The 18,405-nt window shown below is 39.5% G+C and overlaps 1 protein-coding gene across 5 annotated transcripts in view; it reads left to right on the top strand.

Annotated features, from left to right (window-relative positions):
* Window positions 1-1,186: 1,186 nt before the first annotated feature.
* The window catches only part of CEP152 (centrosomal protein 152), a 91,253-nt gene continuing 74,034 nt past the window's right edge, over window positions 1,187-18,405 (top strand). For 3 of the 5 annotated variants that reach the window (XM_059372777.1, XM_059372779.1, XM_059372775.1), the window contains exons 1-6: window positions 1,187-1,346; window positions 7,128-7,221; window positions 16,066-16,169; window positions 16,388-16,460; window positions 16,541-16,819; window positions 17,957-18,122. In XM_059372777.1, coding sequence (XP_059228760.1) covers window positions 7,135-7,221; window positions 16,066-16,169; window positions 16,388-16,460; window positions 16,541-16,819; window positions 17,957-18,122 — 709 coding nt within the window. In that variant the 5' untranslated portion in view covers window positions 1,187-1,346; window positions 7,128-7,134. Of the gene's footprint in view, window positions 1,347-1,399; window positions 1,799-7,127; window positions 7,222-16,065; window positions 16,170-16,387; window positions 16,461-16,540; window positions 16,820-17,956; window positions 18,123-18,405 lie in introns of those variants that run through there. The other 2 variants (XM_059372776.1, XM_059372780.1) reach the window with 2 other exon arrangements.

Raw genomic sequence — 18,405 nt, 5'->3', positions numbered from 1 at the left:
CTGAGTAAAACAGATGTGCAACTAATTACAAAAGATAACAAGAAACTTAAGATATGTATACCATGTACAGATGTAGGAAGGATCATTTTTGTCAAGGTAGGGGGAAGTGTGTCATGAAGGGTGCTCATCTGTCTTCAAGATGAGTGGATAGTAAGAGGGAAATACGGGCGAGAGAAAGAGCTTGAGCAAAACAAAAGCACCCTGGGAACAGCAGGCAGCTCAGCCCGCAGTTCAGTACCTTATTGCTATGGATTGAGTGAGTACTTATTATGTGGCATAACCTTATGCTAGTTGGTGGGGTAACGAGGGATTAGTATAGACATCACAGGAGTGGCGTGGTGAGGTAGCAAAAGAAAACTAGCTGGATTATGAAGAGCCTTAAACAAGCATTTTACTCCATACTTTTCTCATACTAATGGGAAAGGGTGAAAAAGATATGTGAACCTAGGGCTACTAATTCCTTGATAGTCACCAAAAGCGTTTTAGCTTGGCAGGTGGATACAGAACGGGCTTTAGTGCACCCTGGACAGCGCTGTCTTAAAGCTCGCGTTAACACATACCTAAAACAAGAACATTCACACTTGGGGAATTGAGTAGACACGGGGAAAATGTGCCATCTCATCGGTAATGAAAAAAACACAAATTCAAACAAAGCAGAACCCAGTAAGAAAGAAGACAAAGTAAAACTACAGCTAAGTGCGTTTAGGTGATGGGGAAGCAGGCACCTTAGAGAATCAGAAGGGCAGGTGCTAAAACCTTTAAGGTCACGGTTCGGTGGGGAAAGTGAGGGATTCTGTGTGCTGTAATCGAGAGCTGAGATTTAGGAATGGAGAGCGCGGGGGCGAGAGGGGCCAAGGGGGAACCAGCAGGTACAGGAAGGGGCGGGGGACCCCTGACAAAACCCGCACATCCCCGCCAAAGTCCTAAACCACGCCCCTTGGCATCTCTTAGCAACCGTAAACCCGCCCAGTCTAGAGGCCAACCCTTTCGTAATTGGCTCCCTAACCCACCAATGGGAGCACAGGAGGACCTTCCCGCCACCTCTGGCGCCCGCTTTCAAACAGCCAGACATTCGCAACTGCGGGCGGAATTCTCAACCAAGCTTGAGAAAGGCGGGGACTTCCGCCGCCACGCCCCGCCTCGAGCCGGCACGGCCCCGCCCTCCCAGCCAGCTTTTAGGCGGCGATTGAAGGAGGCGGCTGCTCCTCAATGGCCTCGGCACCGCTGGGTTCGGTTGTGACGAGGAAGGAACGAGCGGATTAGAGTCCTTGGGAAGGGGGTTTGTTAGAAGTCTGTCTTCGGCGGGGATTAGGGTTTCCCCGTGGTGGCAGCACCCGTGGCCTCCGGTGAGTTTCGCTTCTCGGCTGGGCTTGGAGCTGGGGTTGGAGGAGGTGCGGAGTCCTCGGGATTCTGGCTGTGGCTGCCCGCGGGCTCACCCGCCGCCCCCTCCTCAAATCCGGTGGTGGTGGACTGTCCGCGGGTTGCAGGATTCCGGCTTTGACTTTGAAGTGTCCGTGAGACCCCAGTTCCTCCTTACAAGCGACGTGTGGGAAGCCCCCCTAGCCCCGTGCAGGTTACGGGAGAAAAGCCTGAGACCCTCTCCTGGGGAACCCCGCTGTGGTCACCCTGGCGCTGCGCCTGGCTCACAGTGGGTGCTCTGTACACGTGTGTTGACCGAGTGCATGTGACGCCGGCAGCCAAGCCAGCAGCCCCAAGGCACCCGGTGCTGGCACTCTCCAGCTTCGCTGTCGCCGTATCTATTTGTTGTGCTGCAGGTGACGCCAAACGGAGTTCCTTGGTAAGGCCGCTGATTGATTCTGTCGTTCAGCTGTGGGTGCCTACTTGCAGCATTCTTCAGGCCCCTTGACTCGATTTGTCCAAGCTGCTGACATTAGCACTGATGACAGATGGTCATCATTTGTTTAAACGTCTAGTCTCTTCTCTACCAAGTCCTGCTGAACTTTGTAATCTTGAACAGTGCATGGTGAATAATTGTTGAATAAATAACCAGGCCTCTTAAACTGATAATGCACGTCTAAATCAGGCTAGTGCGTTCTGGTTATTTTCCTTGGAGAAGGGAAGCTAGCATGTAAGCAAGTGAGTAGAATTTCCTAGCGCGTTTATAGACCAACCCCCTTCCTGGCACTTAACCTTTTTTTATCTTGTAGTCATGAACTTGAGTCTGATTTAAGCTGAATTTGACCATATCCTTCACAATGCATGGCAATTTATATGCACTCCCTAGATATGTAAATGCGTACAACGAAGTGAGAGGTTGAAATGGAAGCCATAAGAAAAGCATAAGAAATATAGTCTGAAAGTGCAGAATCCTCCCCTCCTCCCTAGGGCAACAGGATGGGGAGGGCATCTTGAAGGAGGTAGTGTTTTCATCCCAGAAGAGGTATTAGTTTAAGTTAGGTTTCCCACAAGCAGCGTGTTCACCTTTCTTAGATACACTGAATGCTGTTTACCTCTTCTGTAGCTGCAGACTCCTGTTCATAGGTAAGAGTGTTACAGTAACAAAACCATGTAGTGATTGGTACATGGTGCTAAACACTTTATATTCATTATCTTGTGAATCTTCATAACCAATCTTTGAAGCAGGTATTATTTTTACCTGCATTTATTTAATGAAAAAATGGAAGCAGCGGCCTCAAAACATGCACAGCTGATAAAAGAGCTAGAATTGAGCCCAGGTTGTCTGAATCAGTGCGCTTATTCTTAACTACTTCCAGAGGTATTGAGTTTTTTCTAACTGCAAGTCCTTTTCTGTGAAATTTCCCTCAGCTGCCCTTTTTTTTTTTCAGTCAAAGTTAATTTGTGCTTTATACTCTCCTCTATTGCAGATTACAATGTATCACGGTGACTCTTGATTTATATCATTGTTTCTTTAAGGGATGGTAAACTCCCCATGGCTGATACCATGTCTTAGATACATCTAGGATATAAACTGGCACATATTAGTTGCAGAGGAAAATTTTATTGAAATAATGAATCCTAGAGGGTGGCATGAATGTATCATATTCATTCAACAGATTCTTTTTTTTTTTTTTTTAATTTTATTTATTTATTTGACAGAGATCACAAGTAGACAGAGAGGCAGGCAGAGAGAGAGAGAGAAGCAGGCTCCCCGCTGAGCAGAGAGGCCGATGCGGGACTTGATCCTAGGACCCCGAGATCATGACCTGAGTCGAAGGCAGCGGCTCAACCCACTGAGCCACCCAGGCGCCCCATTCAACAGATTCTTATTGTGTGCCTGCCTTGTGCAAAATGTGGAGGACATGCATTTTAACTCTGCTTTCAGAGAGCTTCTAGGTTTTTGGATGAGACAAAAGCAGTGCTTTTGGTTTCTGATATTTTGTCCAACTAAACACTCATTGGCTATTCCTCTAATTGCAAGGAGGGCAAAGAAAACAAAGAGTAACTACAAAATGAGTACTGAGACTGAGCCCTTCTGATCTGAGTGTTAAAAACAAACAAAAATAAAAACAACCAAAAAACCCGAACATAGTCTTATTAATAGGTTCAGAAAAAGTTATCTGGGGAGAAAGTATTAACTATTTTATTTTTTAAAGTATACAGCACACTTATTCTGTGTCTTGATTGTTTAAGGATCAGTCAGTAAATAAAGAAATATGTCATTATTTCTCTTGTTAGTATAGTATCACCAAATTTATTCAAAAGTACTTTTACTAGGACAAGTATTCTTTTTCAGTATACTCATATGGTAGTTTTCAGGATGGTTTTTGCAATTCATACATTTCACAGCAATTCATATGTTTCACCAGGAATTCATGAGGATATCTCTTTCCTACAAAATAGCCACCACTAGGTGTTGTTAATTTTTTTTTTAATTTAGTGGTTGAAAATCATTTCAGTGTTTAAATGACACTGTGAATTCTTCATGAGCTTACTTTTAAGTTAATTGAATATTAGACACTTTCTAAAAATGAATTGTCAGTTGCCCATTTTTAATTAGGTTGTCTTTCTCATTTCTTTTTGAAAGCTGTATATTGGGATTTTGTCATGTCTTTTGCAAACATTTTCTTATGCATTATTTTATCTTTTGACTTTGTTAAGTGTGTTTTTTCATACATAATATTTGACTTGTCAGTGATGTCTTTTGCCATATGAAAATTTTATTTTTTGTGATTAAGTTTCTTTCAAGTTTTTCTTTCATGGCTTCTGGGTTTATGGTCTTACTATTTAGTTTTTCTTATGAAGCAGTCTCTTTTATTCTGAATATTATGGTAAAGTCTCTGATAACAGTGGTAAGTAGTAGTGGTTAATAAGTTGAGGAAAAGCATTAGCTTTTATTTTAAAATTTCATTAAAATACTAATTATCTATTTATCCACAATAAGGTTATCAGATTTCTCTTTATGCCAAAGTAGTTTCTTAGGTCTCCAGTAGTTTGCACTTTTGAGAAGGAGACTCAAGAGACTTTAGTCTTTTCAGATATTTGCAGATTTCTTCAATGACATTGGATTAAAAAGCCTTTCAAAAGCAATATGTTTTGGTCTTTTACATTCTCTTCATTTAAAAATGAAAATACCTTGCAAAATTCACTATTTTCTGAGAGAAAAAGTAGCTCTTTATTTAAAATAGCTGTATTGGGGTGCCTGGTGGCTCAGTGGGTTAAAGCCTCTGCCTTCACCTCAGGTCATGATCCCAGAGTCCTGAGATTGAGCCCAACATCGGGCTCTCTGATCAGCGGGGAGCCTGCTTCCCTTCCTCTCTCTCTGCCAGCTTCTCTACCTACTTGTGATCTCTCTCTGTCAAATAAATAAATAAATTAAAAAAAAAAATAAAATAGCTGTATTTAGCAAAGGCTTTTGTAAATCTTGATGTTCTTTTCCAATATTCAACAGGAATTGATGGCATGTTAGTGAACAACTGAAAAAAAAAAACCCTCTCCTTTCTTTTACCTTATACAGGAGAAATTAACCCAAATCCATATTCTGGCTTTACCTATAAAATGCAGGAAGCGGTAGAGAATACTGTGAATACTGTAAAATACTGTAAAGAGGTAGAGAATTGCTGTAAATACTGTAAACTTCTGGTGAAGCAGGAAAGATGATTTCTGCCTAGAGAATTCAGGGATGTCCTTAAAGTCTTTAACTCCTCCTTTAAGGAGCCAGGATTTAAATTGGCTAGTATTTTCATTATCTGTTGAATTCTATAGATTTGGTGTTCACTTGCAGTAATAAAAAAAAAACCCCTAGAGACATGGGCTTGTGTGAGTGTTTTCCCCTTACCATTTCAGCTATATTATAGGCTCTTTACATTCAGGTCTGTAACTAATGCAGGTGTACAAGAAGGTTCTCGTAGCTGTTGGATGGAGACGAGGTGTAGATTTCCTAAACTTGTGTATTTTCCCTCTTAGTGAAAAAGTGCACATTTCCCTTCCTCCTTTTGGCTCTGGCACAAGAATAGAAAGGAGCAAGTCTGGTCTAAGAAACAGAAGCTGGAAGAGTTTAAGTTGATGCAAGGGGTTTGAGCTGATGAGTTGAAAGGGATGCGCTGGGTGTAGGGACCAGAGAGAGAGGGTTAAGGAAGGTCCACTGCAAAGTACAGTTTGGACAAGAAGGGTAATTAAGTCCTTGAAAAACAAACAAAAACTTGATGTTTGGGGATTTTCAGCATTAAAATTTGTGTTAGTCTAACACCATATTTCTTCTATTCTAAAGTGCTCATTTTCTTTCTGGATTTTCATATCTACAAAGTCAGGCTGCAGTTTAAAATTAATGATGTGTCATAATTTAATTGGCCACATCTTTTTCTTAGTGGTACAAATGGAATGGAGTCATAAAATCAAAGGCATGTTAGATCTGATGCAGTGGAATATCTTTTGCTTGTAGAGCTGTCGGCTTTCGTGAAAGTTTGTTGTCATAGTTCTCAGCTGTTAACACGAGGGAGCTAAGTTCTTTATGGTAAAATGGTCTTCTTTATGGTAAAATGCCTGGGCCTGTGCTTCTTAATTCACTTCCAATTTAATGGCATTTTAGAGCCTGAAAAGTGCAGCGAATGAGTTGTGGCTCAGGCTCACATCAAAGTGCATTTTGCTGGCATGCAGAGGAGTGGAGTGAAGGGAAGGCAGTATTAGGCTGGGTAGTTGATGACGCCTGCCTACTTTTTTGTTGGGATTCTTTGGACCTTTGAAATTCTGGCTAGTCACCATGTAGCATCGATTCCTAAATATAATTCAAATCATCAGCAGGCTTTTGACTGTAAGTACTTGAAAACCCACCTCCTGCTGCTGCTTCTACCACAGCAGTAACCGCTCTGCAGAGAAATTCTGTTGCTTTTGGAATTGGAACTCTACATGGTACAGCTTCACACTCTTCACTTCTGTTTTTCCTGAGTATTTTTTCCTTGAGCCTGATTTTGTCAAGCGAAAGAGCAGGACATTTAACATTGACATTTTTGCCATGTGCTACACAGAGTTGAGCAGATCCGTCAAGGTTTTCAGCTGGCAATCATTAACTCGGCATTTAGTGGGTCTCTTTTTGTAAAACATGACGTTTGGATTTGTGATACCGAAAGGATGAACCAATTTGTGGAGGTTACCACCTTTGCCATATCTAATAAACAAATTTAATAACTTTGAGCATATTCTTAAAATTTTTAATAGAATAAATTATTTTATTTTTATGTGTGTGAACAAAACTCTTGCTGTTTTAAGTGATATGTTCCAGACCATGAGAAAGGTCTAGTCACAGATTTATTCACTTTTTGCATTTTTCTTTTTTCTTTAAGATTTTATTTATTTATTTCAAAGAGGGCTACCAAGAGAGCACGAGTAGGGGATGGGGGAGTAGAAGGAGGCTCCCTGCTGAGCAGAGAGCCCAGAGGACCCAAGGCAGACATTTAACCAGCTGAGACCCCCAGGTACCCTGCATTTTCCTTTTCTTTGAGTTACTGTCATACAGCTATTTTCTGTGAATCACAATTAATTTGTCAGCGTAGTCTTTATATTTGAAATATTAACCATTTGTTATGCATGAGTTACATATATCTTTTCCCTGGCTGCTACTGTCTTTTTGTGTGTGTGTTTGTGGCATCTGTGTGTCATTTGGAGAGATTTTATGGGATATTTAGAAACCAAGTGTCTTTCTCTTTCCACAGGAACACCATGTCATTAGATTTTGGCAGCATGGCACTGCAGACACAAAATGAAGATGAAGAGTATGACAAAGAAGACTATGAAAGGGAGAAAGAGGTAGGTTACCCAGAGAAAAGACTCTAAACCCAATCTTAAAGTTTTATTTCCTAATCAAAATGCTATCTTTTTGTGTCCTTTTGAAGGAATTTGTAATTTTTTTGTCATTCCCTAAAACCTGATCAGTATTTGAATTTTTTTTTTTTTAAAGATTTATTCATTTGACAGAGAGAGATGACAAGCAGGCAGAGAGGCAGGCAGAGAGAGAGGAGGAAGCAGGCTCCCTGCTGAGCAGACAGCCTGAAGTGGGACTCTCCATCCCAGGACCCTAAGATCATGACCTGAGCCGAAGGCAGCGGCTTAACCCACTGAGCCACCCAGGCGCCCCCAGTATTTGAACTTTTAAAAGGTGGTTGAGTGGAATGCTTCCTTTTTTGAGACAAGACTAAAACATAGTAAATGGTATGATTCTTTAAGATATTTTCATGTAGGAGGTAGTGGTTGGTTTTGGAGGCAGAGACCTAGTTTCTCGTCGTTTAGAACTTTGCCTTGAACAGTCCAGCAAGGTTCTTGGCTTTAGGTAGCTTAGTCCTTGTGGAGGCAAGCAATAGGCAAGTAAACAGATGAATAAATTAATTCAAGTGACTGATAATTTAGCACTGATAAGTGCTAAGGAAACAAAAGAGTGAAATTAAAGCAACTGGTGAGAGAAGGCCTTTTGAAAGAGGAAATGCCTAAGTTGAGACTTGACTCATGAGAAGGAACAGCCATGCAGAGGCCTAAGGAAGAATATTCCCAAAACATGCAATGAGTGTAAAGCACACAAGTGGGAATAGACCCTGTATATCTGCAGACCAGCCAGAAGGCCGTGGTGTGGGAACTGTGTAACCAAGGGGTAAGTATGGAAACAGCATGAAGAGGTGAGCTAGGGTCAAATCAGTGTATGTAATGGGAAGATGTTTGGAATTTATTCCAGGAGCAATGGGAATTCAGTGGAGGATTTTAAGCAGGAAAGTGATGTCTGATCATGTTTTTAAAGATCTTACTCTCTGCTGTGTGGTGAAAGATAAGGAGAAAAAGAATAAGAGGATAAGATTATATTTTAGATACATAAATGAGTTTAGCGAAATTCCTGGCACCAAGTCATGTTCAGTAAATGGGGCCAATAGTAGTAGCAGCAGTTGATGAAAGTCAATTTATTAGGATCATTTTTAGTTTGAGTCAGATTTCTTTTTTTTTTTTTTTTTTTAAGATTTTATTTATTTGACACAGAGAGAGACAGCAAGAGAGAAAACACAGGCAGAGGGAGTGGGAGTGGGAGAAGCAGGCTTCCCGCTGAGCAGGGAGCCCAATGCGGGGTTTGATCCCAGGACCCTGGGACCATGACCTGTGCCCAAGGCAGAGCTTTAACAACTAAGCCACGCAGGTGCCCCTTGAGTCAGATTTCCTGATTGCCTGTGATGATGGGCTTCTTTTATACTGAGATTATGCTTGATATGATCCATTTTCTCAGCTATAAACCTTTTTAATCGTTACTGTGAGCTATCTGTATCAACAGGAAGCAGGGAATAAGGTCAGTTGCCCATGTAGCTGGCAGTAGAGTTCGGGTAGAGCTAGAAACTGGCATCTTGGTGGATTTTTGTCCATAGACATTTTGTCTTGTTTGGTTGTGTAGTGTTTTTAAAGTTCAATCTATATTTAAAGATTGGAAAATTTCTTGTAACAAGCCAGAGTTTCTGGCTTGTCTTGAAACATCCTATGCCCTGTCCACATGCGCACATGGCAGCAGGCAGGCTGGATCCGAGCAGTGGCTGTCCCTTCCCAGCTGGCCATGGTCCTCTCAAACCGACATGGCCTTGTTCACGTGAACTTAACAGCTTCGCTCTTGTCAGTCCTCTGCCAGTTGCTCATTGGCATTTATCACCCTGAGCAGGGTTTCCGGATTTTGACTGGGTCCTTCACAGCAATTCTTGTGGCAAGGACGGAGGTGAGGATTTTCTGTTACTTTGTGAACTCACAGCATGAGGTCTTGATGACCCCAATGGCTTTGGATAATTCACTGGAATTTAGCTACCAGGATTCCTGAGGGGATCAGTTTAAGTAATTATTATAATAGACTTTAAAGAAAAAGAAAAAATAATCTGACAGGTGATTTTTCATTGGAAAAGATATTAGAGAGATCATTAGGGTATTACAGGAACTAATTAGAGGTGTATTTTTGTGGTGAAAGTTTTAAGGGTGACATTAGTAACTTTAAAAGAGGCAGTTAATTCTAGGTATATAGAAAATAGCCCTAGGGATCACTTCTTGGTAGGTTATAAGCTGGGATAGGGAATTTCCAGAGGAAAAGGAGCTCTTAAGTGAAATACCTGGGACACCTGGGTGGCTAAGTTGGTTAAGAGGCTGCCTTCGGCTCAGGTCATGATCCCAGCGTCCTGGGATCGATTCCCACATCGGGCTCCTTGCTCGGCAGGGAGCCTGCTTCTCCCTCTGCCTCTGCCTGCCATTCTGTCTGCCTGTGCTCGCTCTCTCTCCCTCTCTCTCTCTCTGACAAATAAATAAAATCTTTAAAAAAAAAAAAGTGAAATACCTAAGAATGAGTGTTTCTAGCAGAATGGAAGAAAAGAATGTACAGCCAACTTGACTCTGACATGATTATGTATTGTGTTAATAAAATGTGTGTTTGCCTTTTTTCTTCTTTAGTTGCTTCAAGGGAAGAAGTGAGATTAGAGGCTAGAGGGTTTCAGATTTTCACCAACAAAATTAAGGATTATTCATAAAATTAGATTTACGTATATTTTGTCACTGCATGTTAAAATGATAAATTGGTTAATCAAACCTCAGTTTGTTTGCATATCCAGAGGCCATTTCAACCTCCTCAGGCTGTCTGACCTTGCCATAGCAGAACATTTCACAGCCTTGAGTGGTTAAAGAAGAGTGGTCTTCCTGCTCCCTTGTTGGTAGCTTTGGGATTGACAACTGGGTTATAAGTGTTAGTAGTGGCCTAAGGCATATTGCTTTCTCTACTTAGTGAATCACTTGGTATTCAATTTCCTCATGTAGGAGGAATGTCTGTATCCCTAAGGATGTACTATAGGGCCAAGCAGGATGTATCTGACTCTCAGTCTACCCTGCTAAGGATTTGTGAGATCCTCTCTCTAGAAATGTTAGAGTAATCCTGATTTTGACCTTCTGGTATGAATGGCCAGTTGCTAAGTTTAATTTTGGTGCTTTGGGGGTCAGTTTGAATTTTGTCCACACTTGCCCCTAAGTCAGTGAATAAGTCACAGTCAAATTCTGACTTCCTTGTCATTCCAGCAGCAGCTCTATAATTATGATCTTGCCTTTTCCATTTCTGTTCCCTCCATTGTTTGCATTGAAGAGTGAGGGAAGAAAGTGCATTTAATCTTTGGAAGAGAAAATAGTCACCTCATTTAGTAAAGCGATTCAATATTCAGAGGACATTTAGACCAGTGGAATCTCAAACCACATGATTAGACCCATATTTTGAAAAAATCTCCAAGATTTTTGCAGAAGAGTCTGGCACGACAGTCCTTTGTAAAGTCCCTCCGTTCTGAATGATGTTATGGTAAAGTTGGCCAAGGCGTAGCAGAGAAGTGTACAACCCCCAGCCTCACCTGTGTTTCACCCAAAACTCCATTTTCTACAGAGTAAACAGGGCAGATGAGTGAGGACCATGGATTTACACGGTCACGTCAACTAGTGTTCATCTCACTCCTATTTCTCATGACATACTGGAGCACACTACTTTCTTATGGTGCCATTTGAGAATTATGGCTGTAGTTATCTTTGCTACCAAGTAGACCTCATCCAAAGGATTCTAGGCAAACTTTTCCTTGGAAAACTGGCCCAGAGAAGAGGAATTAAAAAGTTCTTTTATTAACTCATTCATAATGTAACAATGTGATTTTTCAAAATACTTTTCACTTAAGTCAGCGTGCTTTGTGATCACCGTGGGATATTACAGACATATAGTTGTTGTTGTTATTGTGATAGGAGTGAATGTCCAAAGTTATTGGTGAACCCACAGCTTAAGATCTTTCATTTGGGACCTTCCAGTTTGCTGGAGTATACACATACTTTTCTGCAGTCTCCCCAGAAATAGCTCTATGCTTATTGCTCGCTTCTAGGTATGGTACTAGCAGAAGTACCAGTAATCTCTGCTGTAAAGGTAATATGTGAGTAATGATCAATTTGAAGCCAGAAAAATGATCTTGAGTAGAAACGTATGTGGTTTAAGTAGCAGATGGCAGAGAGAAGCTCACACCTGGCCATGCTGATAGGCGTCCATTTGGTTTTTATATCAGTGCTTCTCTAATAGAATAATAGAGCTCATTTGAGCTTCGAATCCTGTATTTTTAAGAGGTAAGGTTTCCCATTGCATAGCCTTTCTTCTACTTTTTAATTGCCTTGTTTGATGTAATTATAGAAAGATTTTTGACATTTTGTCCCCACTAGAGGGAGTTATGAAGCTAGTATTTGTTTACATTTTATGATATTTGACTTATTTAGTGGCATTTTCTTGTCATCACCAGAAAAAAAGAAACAGATGGTTTAGTAATTCACATGGTTGATGTCTTTCTTTAGCAATTTCTTATACTTGATCTGGATTGTGCCTTTTGAATGTTTCTCAAAACATACAGTTTTTCAGAGACTGTCACAATAGGAACACAAACATTACTCTGGCAGACTGTAGCTCAGTTGTACACAAACAGATACAAATAACTGTCTTCTAGTGACAAATGAAATTCTTGTAGAAGAAAATTGGAGTGAGAATGGTGAGATTCAGGTTCTGCTGCCGGCTCTGGGGCTGGAACTCTCTTCGTTGGGCTTGCCCCTCACCTTCTCTGGGCCTTGGTTTGCTCCCTTTTACAAGGCCAGATTTGCCTGGGAGGAGCTCCGGTATTCCTCCCAGGCCTAAAGTTCTGTGTCATTTGTGGGGCAGCCAGTACTTGTCTAACAAATGCTGCCATATTTCTTTTTCAGATATGGGGCAATCTAGATATAGCCTTCCCCACTAACCTAAAATTTAGTTTAACTAATGGAATGGTTTTTTTAAAAAAAATTCTGCATGCAATATAATTCATAAACTAAAGCTCTGGCTGCCCAGTTACTTGGCCCTTTAGCGTTCCCATACTGAGCCTTTGTAAGGAGGTTTTTAACTCGGCTCTTAGGTTAAAAGGAAGATTCTCCTGACTGTATCCATGAAAGCATTATTTAATAATTTATATTGTAAAATATCAATCTTTTCAGTATACTTATGAGGTAACCTGTTCAAAAACCATATGAACGTTGGTTACTCGATTTGCTGCTGCTTTTCTCCTGGGAGATGTATGGTTTGTAATCCGAGAACTCTGGTTTTCATGAGTATTGAAGATCGTAGTCTACGGAGACAGTGTGTTTAGTTAATTTAAGTAGAAAATCCTAACAAAATGTTTACATGTTCTCTGTTTTACATTGCCTATAAACGTAGGTGTTTTGGATGTTCTTTATGGGTTATTGCAAAGTATTTTGCTGTTGAAGTTCTTTGAGTAAAATGCCCTCAGTTTTTTTTTCTTTTTAGAGAAGAAACCTGTCTAGTAAAGGTAGAGGAGTTTACTGAAATGTATTCTAAACCATTCCATAGAAGTGTTAGCAATGGCAAATGATCTTTTCTTCCCTAGGCAAGGTATCTGTTTAATAATTAAACTCAATTGCATGGAGCACTGGGTGTGGTGAAAAAATAATGAATACTGTTTTTCTGAAAATAAATAAATTAATTAAAAAAATAATAATTAAACTCCATTGACACATAAGAACTTCCCACTGAAAAGATTGCATTTGTGACCAAAAAGCAGTCTGATGAATTTGAAATTAGTGAGTGGAATTAAGTGTCATTTATAAAGATTATTCTCTTTGCCCATGAATCTCTTTGGTAGCCAGGTGAATCTTTAACAAGGAAAATTTATGGTTTATAAAATTCTATACTTGGTAACATGCCAAGTTGATCTGATAATTCTGTGTTTTATGGCACAAGGTTCAATGACCGAAAGCAAAATCTGTTTGACAGTGTATATGACAAGGGCACACTTTGGTCCTGGGAATGGAGGGCTTGGGGGAGGATTTTGTTCCTGAATTGCTTTATGAGACAGACTCACCTCATTTAGCTTCTCTTGGTCCTGAGAGTTATGGGAACCAAGGAATATGGCCTAGCTATGCCAAAGAGCTTCATGGAGAAATTTTTTGAAGGTGAATGAAATGCTTTCAAAGTGTTAGCATATATATAAAATATTTTATAAGAAACTAAATACTATAGGAATGATTTTGCCAGTTGATAAGTTCACCTGTGGTTCCAGAAACATTTTGATGAACTTATTGCTTATGCTTAAATTAATTTTCCTCTCTGGATGCCAATTTTGTAAATTTTGAGGTGTCATAAAGAAAGCCACAAGAACTGCTTAGTTATCATACAGCTTTTTCTAGGTGAGAGGAAAAAAAATGTACTGTTCAGATGTCTCTCTTAAGGTTCCCCTTAATTATAAGGCCATATACTTGAACCTCACAGAAGTTTTAGAAGAAAATATTCTTTTCTGTACAGGACTCTTTACTCGATGCAAGTACAAGAGATTTATTTTGTTATTTTTCTCTGTGTAGAATGTGGGGGTAGTCTTTTTCCATAAAGGAGTGATGCATAATTATAGACAAGCAGGTTGGACCACTTTTAAAAGGCCTCATGTATTTTTTTTAGTGAATTTTGTGTCTTTCTCAAATCACTTGGCTACCTTTCACTTAAGGCACACGTGTGGTATACTAATATTTTGATGTGTTCTGTTTAGTTTTTGATGATTCTTTTGTGTTTCTTATTCTTTATATCTTTGGGTCATCTATGATATGGCTAATTCTATGACTTTTCAATTACCCAACATGAGCAGGTGACCAATAAATCAAGGTCTTGGTTACTAATATTAATATCAAATAAATTTTGAGATGAAGTTAACTTTTCATTGGGTTAGAATATTTTTCTCTTGTTTACTTTTTAAAGAATGATGGATCAAGACAAACCTTTTTTAAAAAAATAATAGTGAATATTAGAAATATATGTGAGATCAAGGAAATCTCCCCCTCCCTTCTTCACATACCCCATACCCAAATTTGACATCTCCAAAACCCAGTTAACAACTGGAACATTCCTTAGAGACTTTTCTTAAAACAAGTTTTTAAAAAAGTACATTGCATGCCCAGTGTGGAGCCCAGTGCAGGGCTTGAGCTCATGACTCTGAGATCAAGATCTGTGCTCGGACAAAGAGTTAAGCCTTAACTGATTGAGCCATCCATGTGCCCCAGTAATATTTTAACTTTTCACATATGTATTTGCTTTCAGAAGGCTTTTGATGTAACACTCAGATATATTTTATAGCTACATTTCATTTCTTTTAAAATGGATAAAAAAAAACTTGCCATAGACCAAGGAGCATCTCATCCCCCCCCCCCCCGCCCAGGTTTTACAGATTATTAAAATCTTTAAAATTCAGTCATTGCAGGACGCCTGGGTGGCTCAGTCAGTTAAGTGTCATGATCCAGAACCCAGGATCCTGGGACAAGTCCTGCACCTGGGTTCCTTGCTCAGCAGTGATGCTGCCTCTCCCTCTCCCTGCTGCTCTCCCTGCTTGTTCTCTCTTCTCTCTCATCAATCTATAAATACAATCTTTAAAAAAAAAAAAAAAGATTAACTCATTGCATAACTTGATGGGGTTCATTTATTTATGATCTGTGGCAATTCAGTCAACTTGTTAATTTAATGCTTAATTTAATTTTTTAATTTTTTTAAGGTTTTATTCATTTATTTGACAGACAGAGATCACAAGTAGGCAGAGAGAGGGGGGTGGGAAGCAGGCTCCCTGCCGAGCAGAGAGACCAATTTGGGCTCCATCCCAGGATCCCGGGATTGTGACCCGAGCTGAAGGCAGAGGCTCTAAGCCACTGAGCTACCCAGGCGCCCATGCTTAATTTTAAAGAGAAGTCATAAGCAGCCCTCTTCTGATTAATAATATAATATTTGAATATTCTGATGGCTATAAATTTTAAGACAATATATTGGGAATTGAAGAAAGTCATTTACAGATACCGAAATTCGACAAATTAGACAATTCATTCATCTCTTAATCACCATTTATCTTGAAACAATAAACAAATTTATCTAGTTTTTAATGGTAGAAAAATGCTAAAGATGTGATTTATCTGGACAAAAATTGGAGAGTGAATTCAAATGCTTTTATGTCCGGTTAGGAGTTATGCTTTTGAGAGTGCTCTTGGTAGAAAACTGAGTCTTAAAACTCCCTTTTTATTCAATTGTGTTAGCCGAGCCGAGTATCATGTATCTTTTCATCGTTGGAATTAGATGGCAGTCTGCTAAATTAGTCACTCTCCAAGGGGTTTCTATCACATTATTAAAGCTTTTAAGAGCTTCTGGGCCACCTGCTGCTGCTGGTACTACTGTTCTTACCACCTGGGCACAGCAGAGCTGGCTGCTTGGATTCCCAGGGGAATGTGTGATTGTCAAGTCCCCAAGGTCTGATTACTGGGAGAACAGGATTCTGAGACTCCAGTCTGCTGCATGATAACATAATACGGTGATTGTACTGTTACCATGAGTTGCTGTGTTTCCATAAAGAAGGTTTAAAGTTCTATTATAATGTTAAGTGTATTTAAGTCTAAGACTTTTGTAGAAAAAATGCCTTCCAGAATAAATCCTGATAACTGTTTGAAATTCCACACAAATTATTAAATGGAGAAATTAGGACGGTCACAAACTTCTCAAGTCAAAGTCACTCGTTGCAAGGCCGCTTTGGTTTGGCAGCTCATGTCTCCGTCAGTGTGATATTGACGCCGACTTTCCTGTCTCAGTTGCAGCAGTTACTCACCGACCTGCCGCACGATATGCTGGATGATGACCTGTCCTCGCCCGAGCTCCGCTATTCTGACTGCAGCGAGGATGGCACAGAGGGAGAGTAAGGACCTGAAGTCACTTGCGCTCATATATTTCGATTCTATAAGGCTCTTTCTTTTGATTCCCTGTAGGCAATAATGGACACGTTGTAAAATTGTAGACTAATTCTTAGAATTGTAGGTGATAGAGGGAGAACACGTTAAAATCTTGAGGTTCTTTGTGAAATTTGTGTCCCAATAAGTGATGGGCTCTAAATCTAAAGTATTGATTTTTCTCAAGACTGCATCGCTCCGAGCAATTGGAGGTGAATTGGTGTGAGCATCCGGTGCTGCCCAAATCTCAAAGTGTGAATGTAAGTATCTAACGGGTAATGACTTTGGCAAGGGCGGGAATAGATCTTAGTGCCTTTGTTTCACTCTTGTTATCTACTAGGACTATAATGAGATTCGGGATGTGTATATTGGAGAGAAAAGTAGCAACGGCTGGGAAGACAATCCAAGTAAAAATGATGACCAGCATCCTGGCTACCATCCCAAAGAAGGTGGAGATGAAGGCGGAAGTGGTTATAGTCCTCCAAGTAATTATGAACAGACAGATTTATATCACCTTCCTGAAAACTTTAGACCATATATCAGTGGTCAGAAGCAGGAATTTAATAGTCAACCAACCAATGTAATTAAATTTTCAGATCCTCAAAGGAATCATTTCCAGGTATTATAAGAACTTAACTTTCAGGAATTTGTGTGTATGTCTGCACACATTTGCTTGTATGTGGATGTGTATATTTAAAAAACGTATGTAGGTGCAATGATAAGCTTTAAGTACAAAAATCCCTGAGAGTGCTTTTATTCAGGCTCATGCTGAATTAGTCATGCTGTTTTCTGTTTACAATCTAATGAAATCATGGCCTTAAGTTCAAATTTTAAAATAAAGGAGGCTTTACAGAAACAGTTAAAACGTAAAAGTTAAGTTTACGGAAGAAGAACCATCCTCATTTACTGCCGCTTCTGGCTTCTACCACTTCACCATGCTTCAGCGAGAAGCCATGTTCAGGTATCTTGGTATAGTTTTAAAGTGGCCAATCTACATAGATGATCCCATTTAGTTACTTGATTTTGTAGCCCACCACCTTGATAACAAATTTTAGGTCGAATACTTCAAAGCTGTTATCTGTTTTGAGGTGATATAGCAGTAGGCAGGATGAATGCTAAGGAAATAAACAAAGGTCGTTCCCTTCTTTGCCCTCCACACCCGGGGAAGTTTATTAATGAGCTAAGGATATAGGTGGCTCAGATATAGGATGAGCTTAGGATATGGGTGGCTGCTTCTTGGACTTTGAGTGACATTGATTTTGCCAGTAGCTTTTATCTTTTTGCCAACAGCTATTCTGTGTAACCCAATGACAGGATGACTTTTTCATTCCTTTAAGATGGTCATTTTCTATCTCTGTGGAATATTAACTATTCTGTAAATGTTAGTGAATATTTATTATATATGAGGCATGTTCTTGCTATTGAATATGTACACTCTTATGTTCTCAAGATGTTGGCATCACCTAAATCATTCTTATTTATATACAATCTTACTGGAATTCTTGAGGGTTATTTATGTAATTGGACCCATTGTATGCTCAGAAGTACCCTTAAGATACGTAAAATTATATATTATAGACTTTTAATTAATAGTGTTAAATGACTGTAAGTGGTATTTTTAAGCTAAAATATATGTATTAAGTTTGTAATTGTACCACAATTTAATTTCCTAACAAAGTTGAGGTGTCTAATTCAGATCATTTTCAAAGAAAAAGCCAAATCCTGATTGTCAGTTTCATTTATCATCTTTTGATAGCAATTTGTTACATCACAAGGTCCCAGTTGTCAAGCTTTGGAACCATATAAAGTGACATATAAACCTTATCAAGCTTCTGCACAGAATAATGACTCGCCAGGCCAAGAGATAGCAGGAAGTGACACATTTGAAAGCCTGCAACAACAATTTTTAGGAGCTAATGAAAGTAGGTATCAAGTTTATATTTATTTCTTAATAACAGAATTAGTTTTAAACACTGGGCATACTCAAAAATTGTCATTTTTTCTTAAAGTATGATAATGGGATTGTGGTGGTTGTTTTTTTTTTTTTTTTTTTTTTCTGTTATTAGAAATCCAGAAGTGTTTATGAATAAACTGATAAGGAGTCTTGGATTAACTTTAAATAATATGTTGTTGGGGATAGTGTTAGGTAGAGATATAGATAAAGCAAGACAGACCATGAGTTTGTAGTTACTGATTCTGAGTGGT

The sequence above is a fragment of the Mustela nigripes genome, chromosome 13 (genome assembly GCF_022355385.1).
Source record: "Mustela nigripes isolate SB6536 chromosome 13, MUSNIG.SB6536, whole genome shotgun sequence".
In the NCBI taxonomy this organism is placed as follows: domain Eukaryota; kingdom Metazoa; phylum Chordata; class Mammalia; order Carnivora; family Mustelidae; genus Mustela; species Mustela nigripes.
This window is presented reverse-complemented; position numbering and strand designations above follow the sequence as displayed.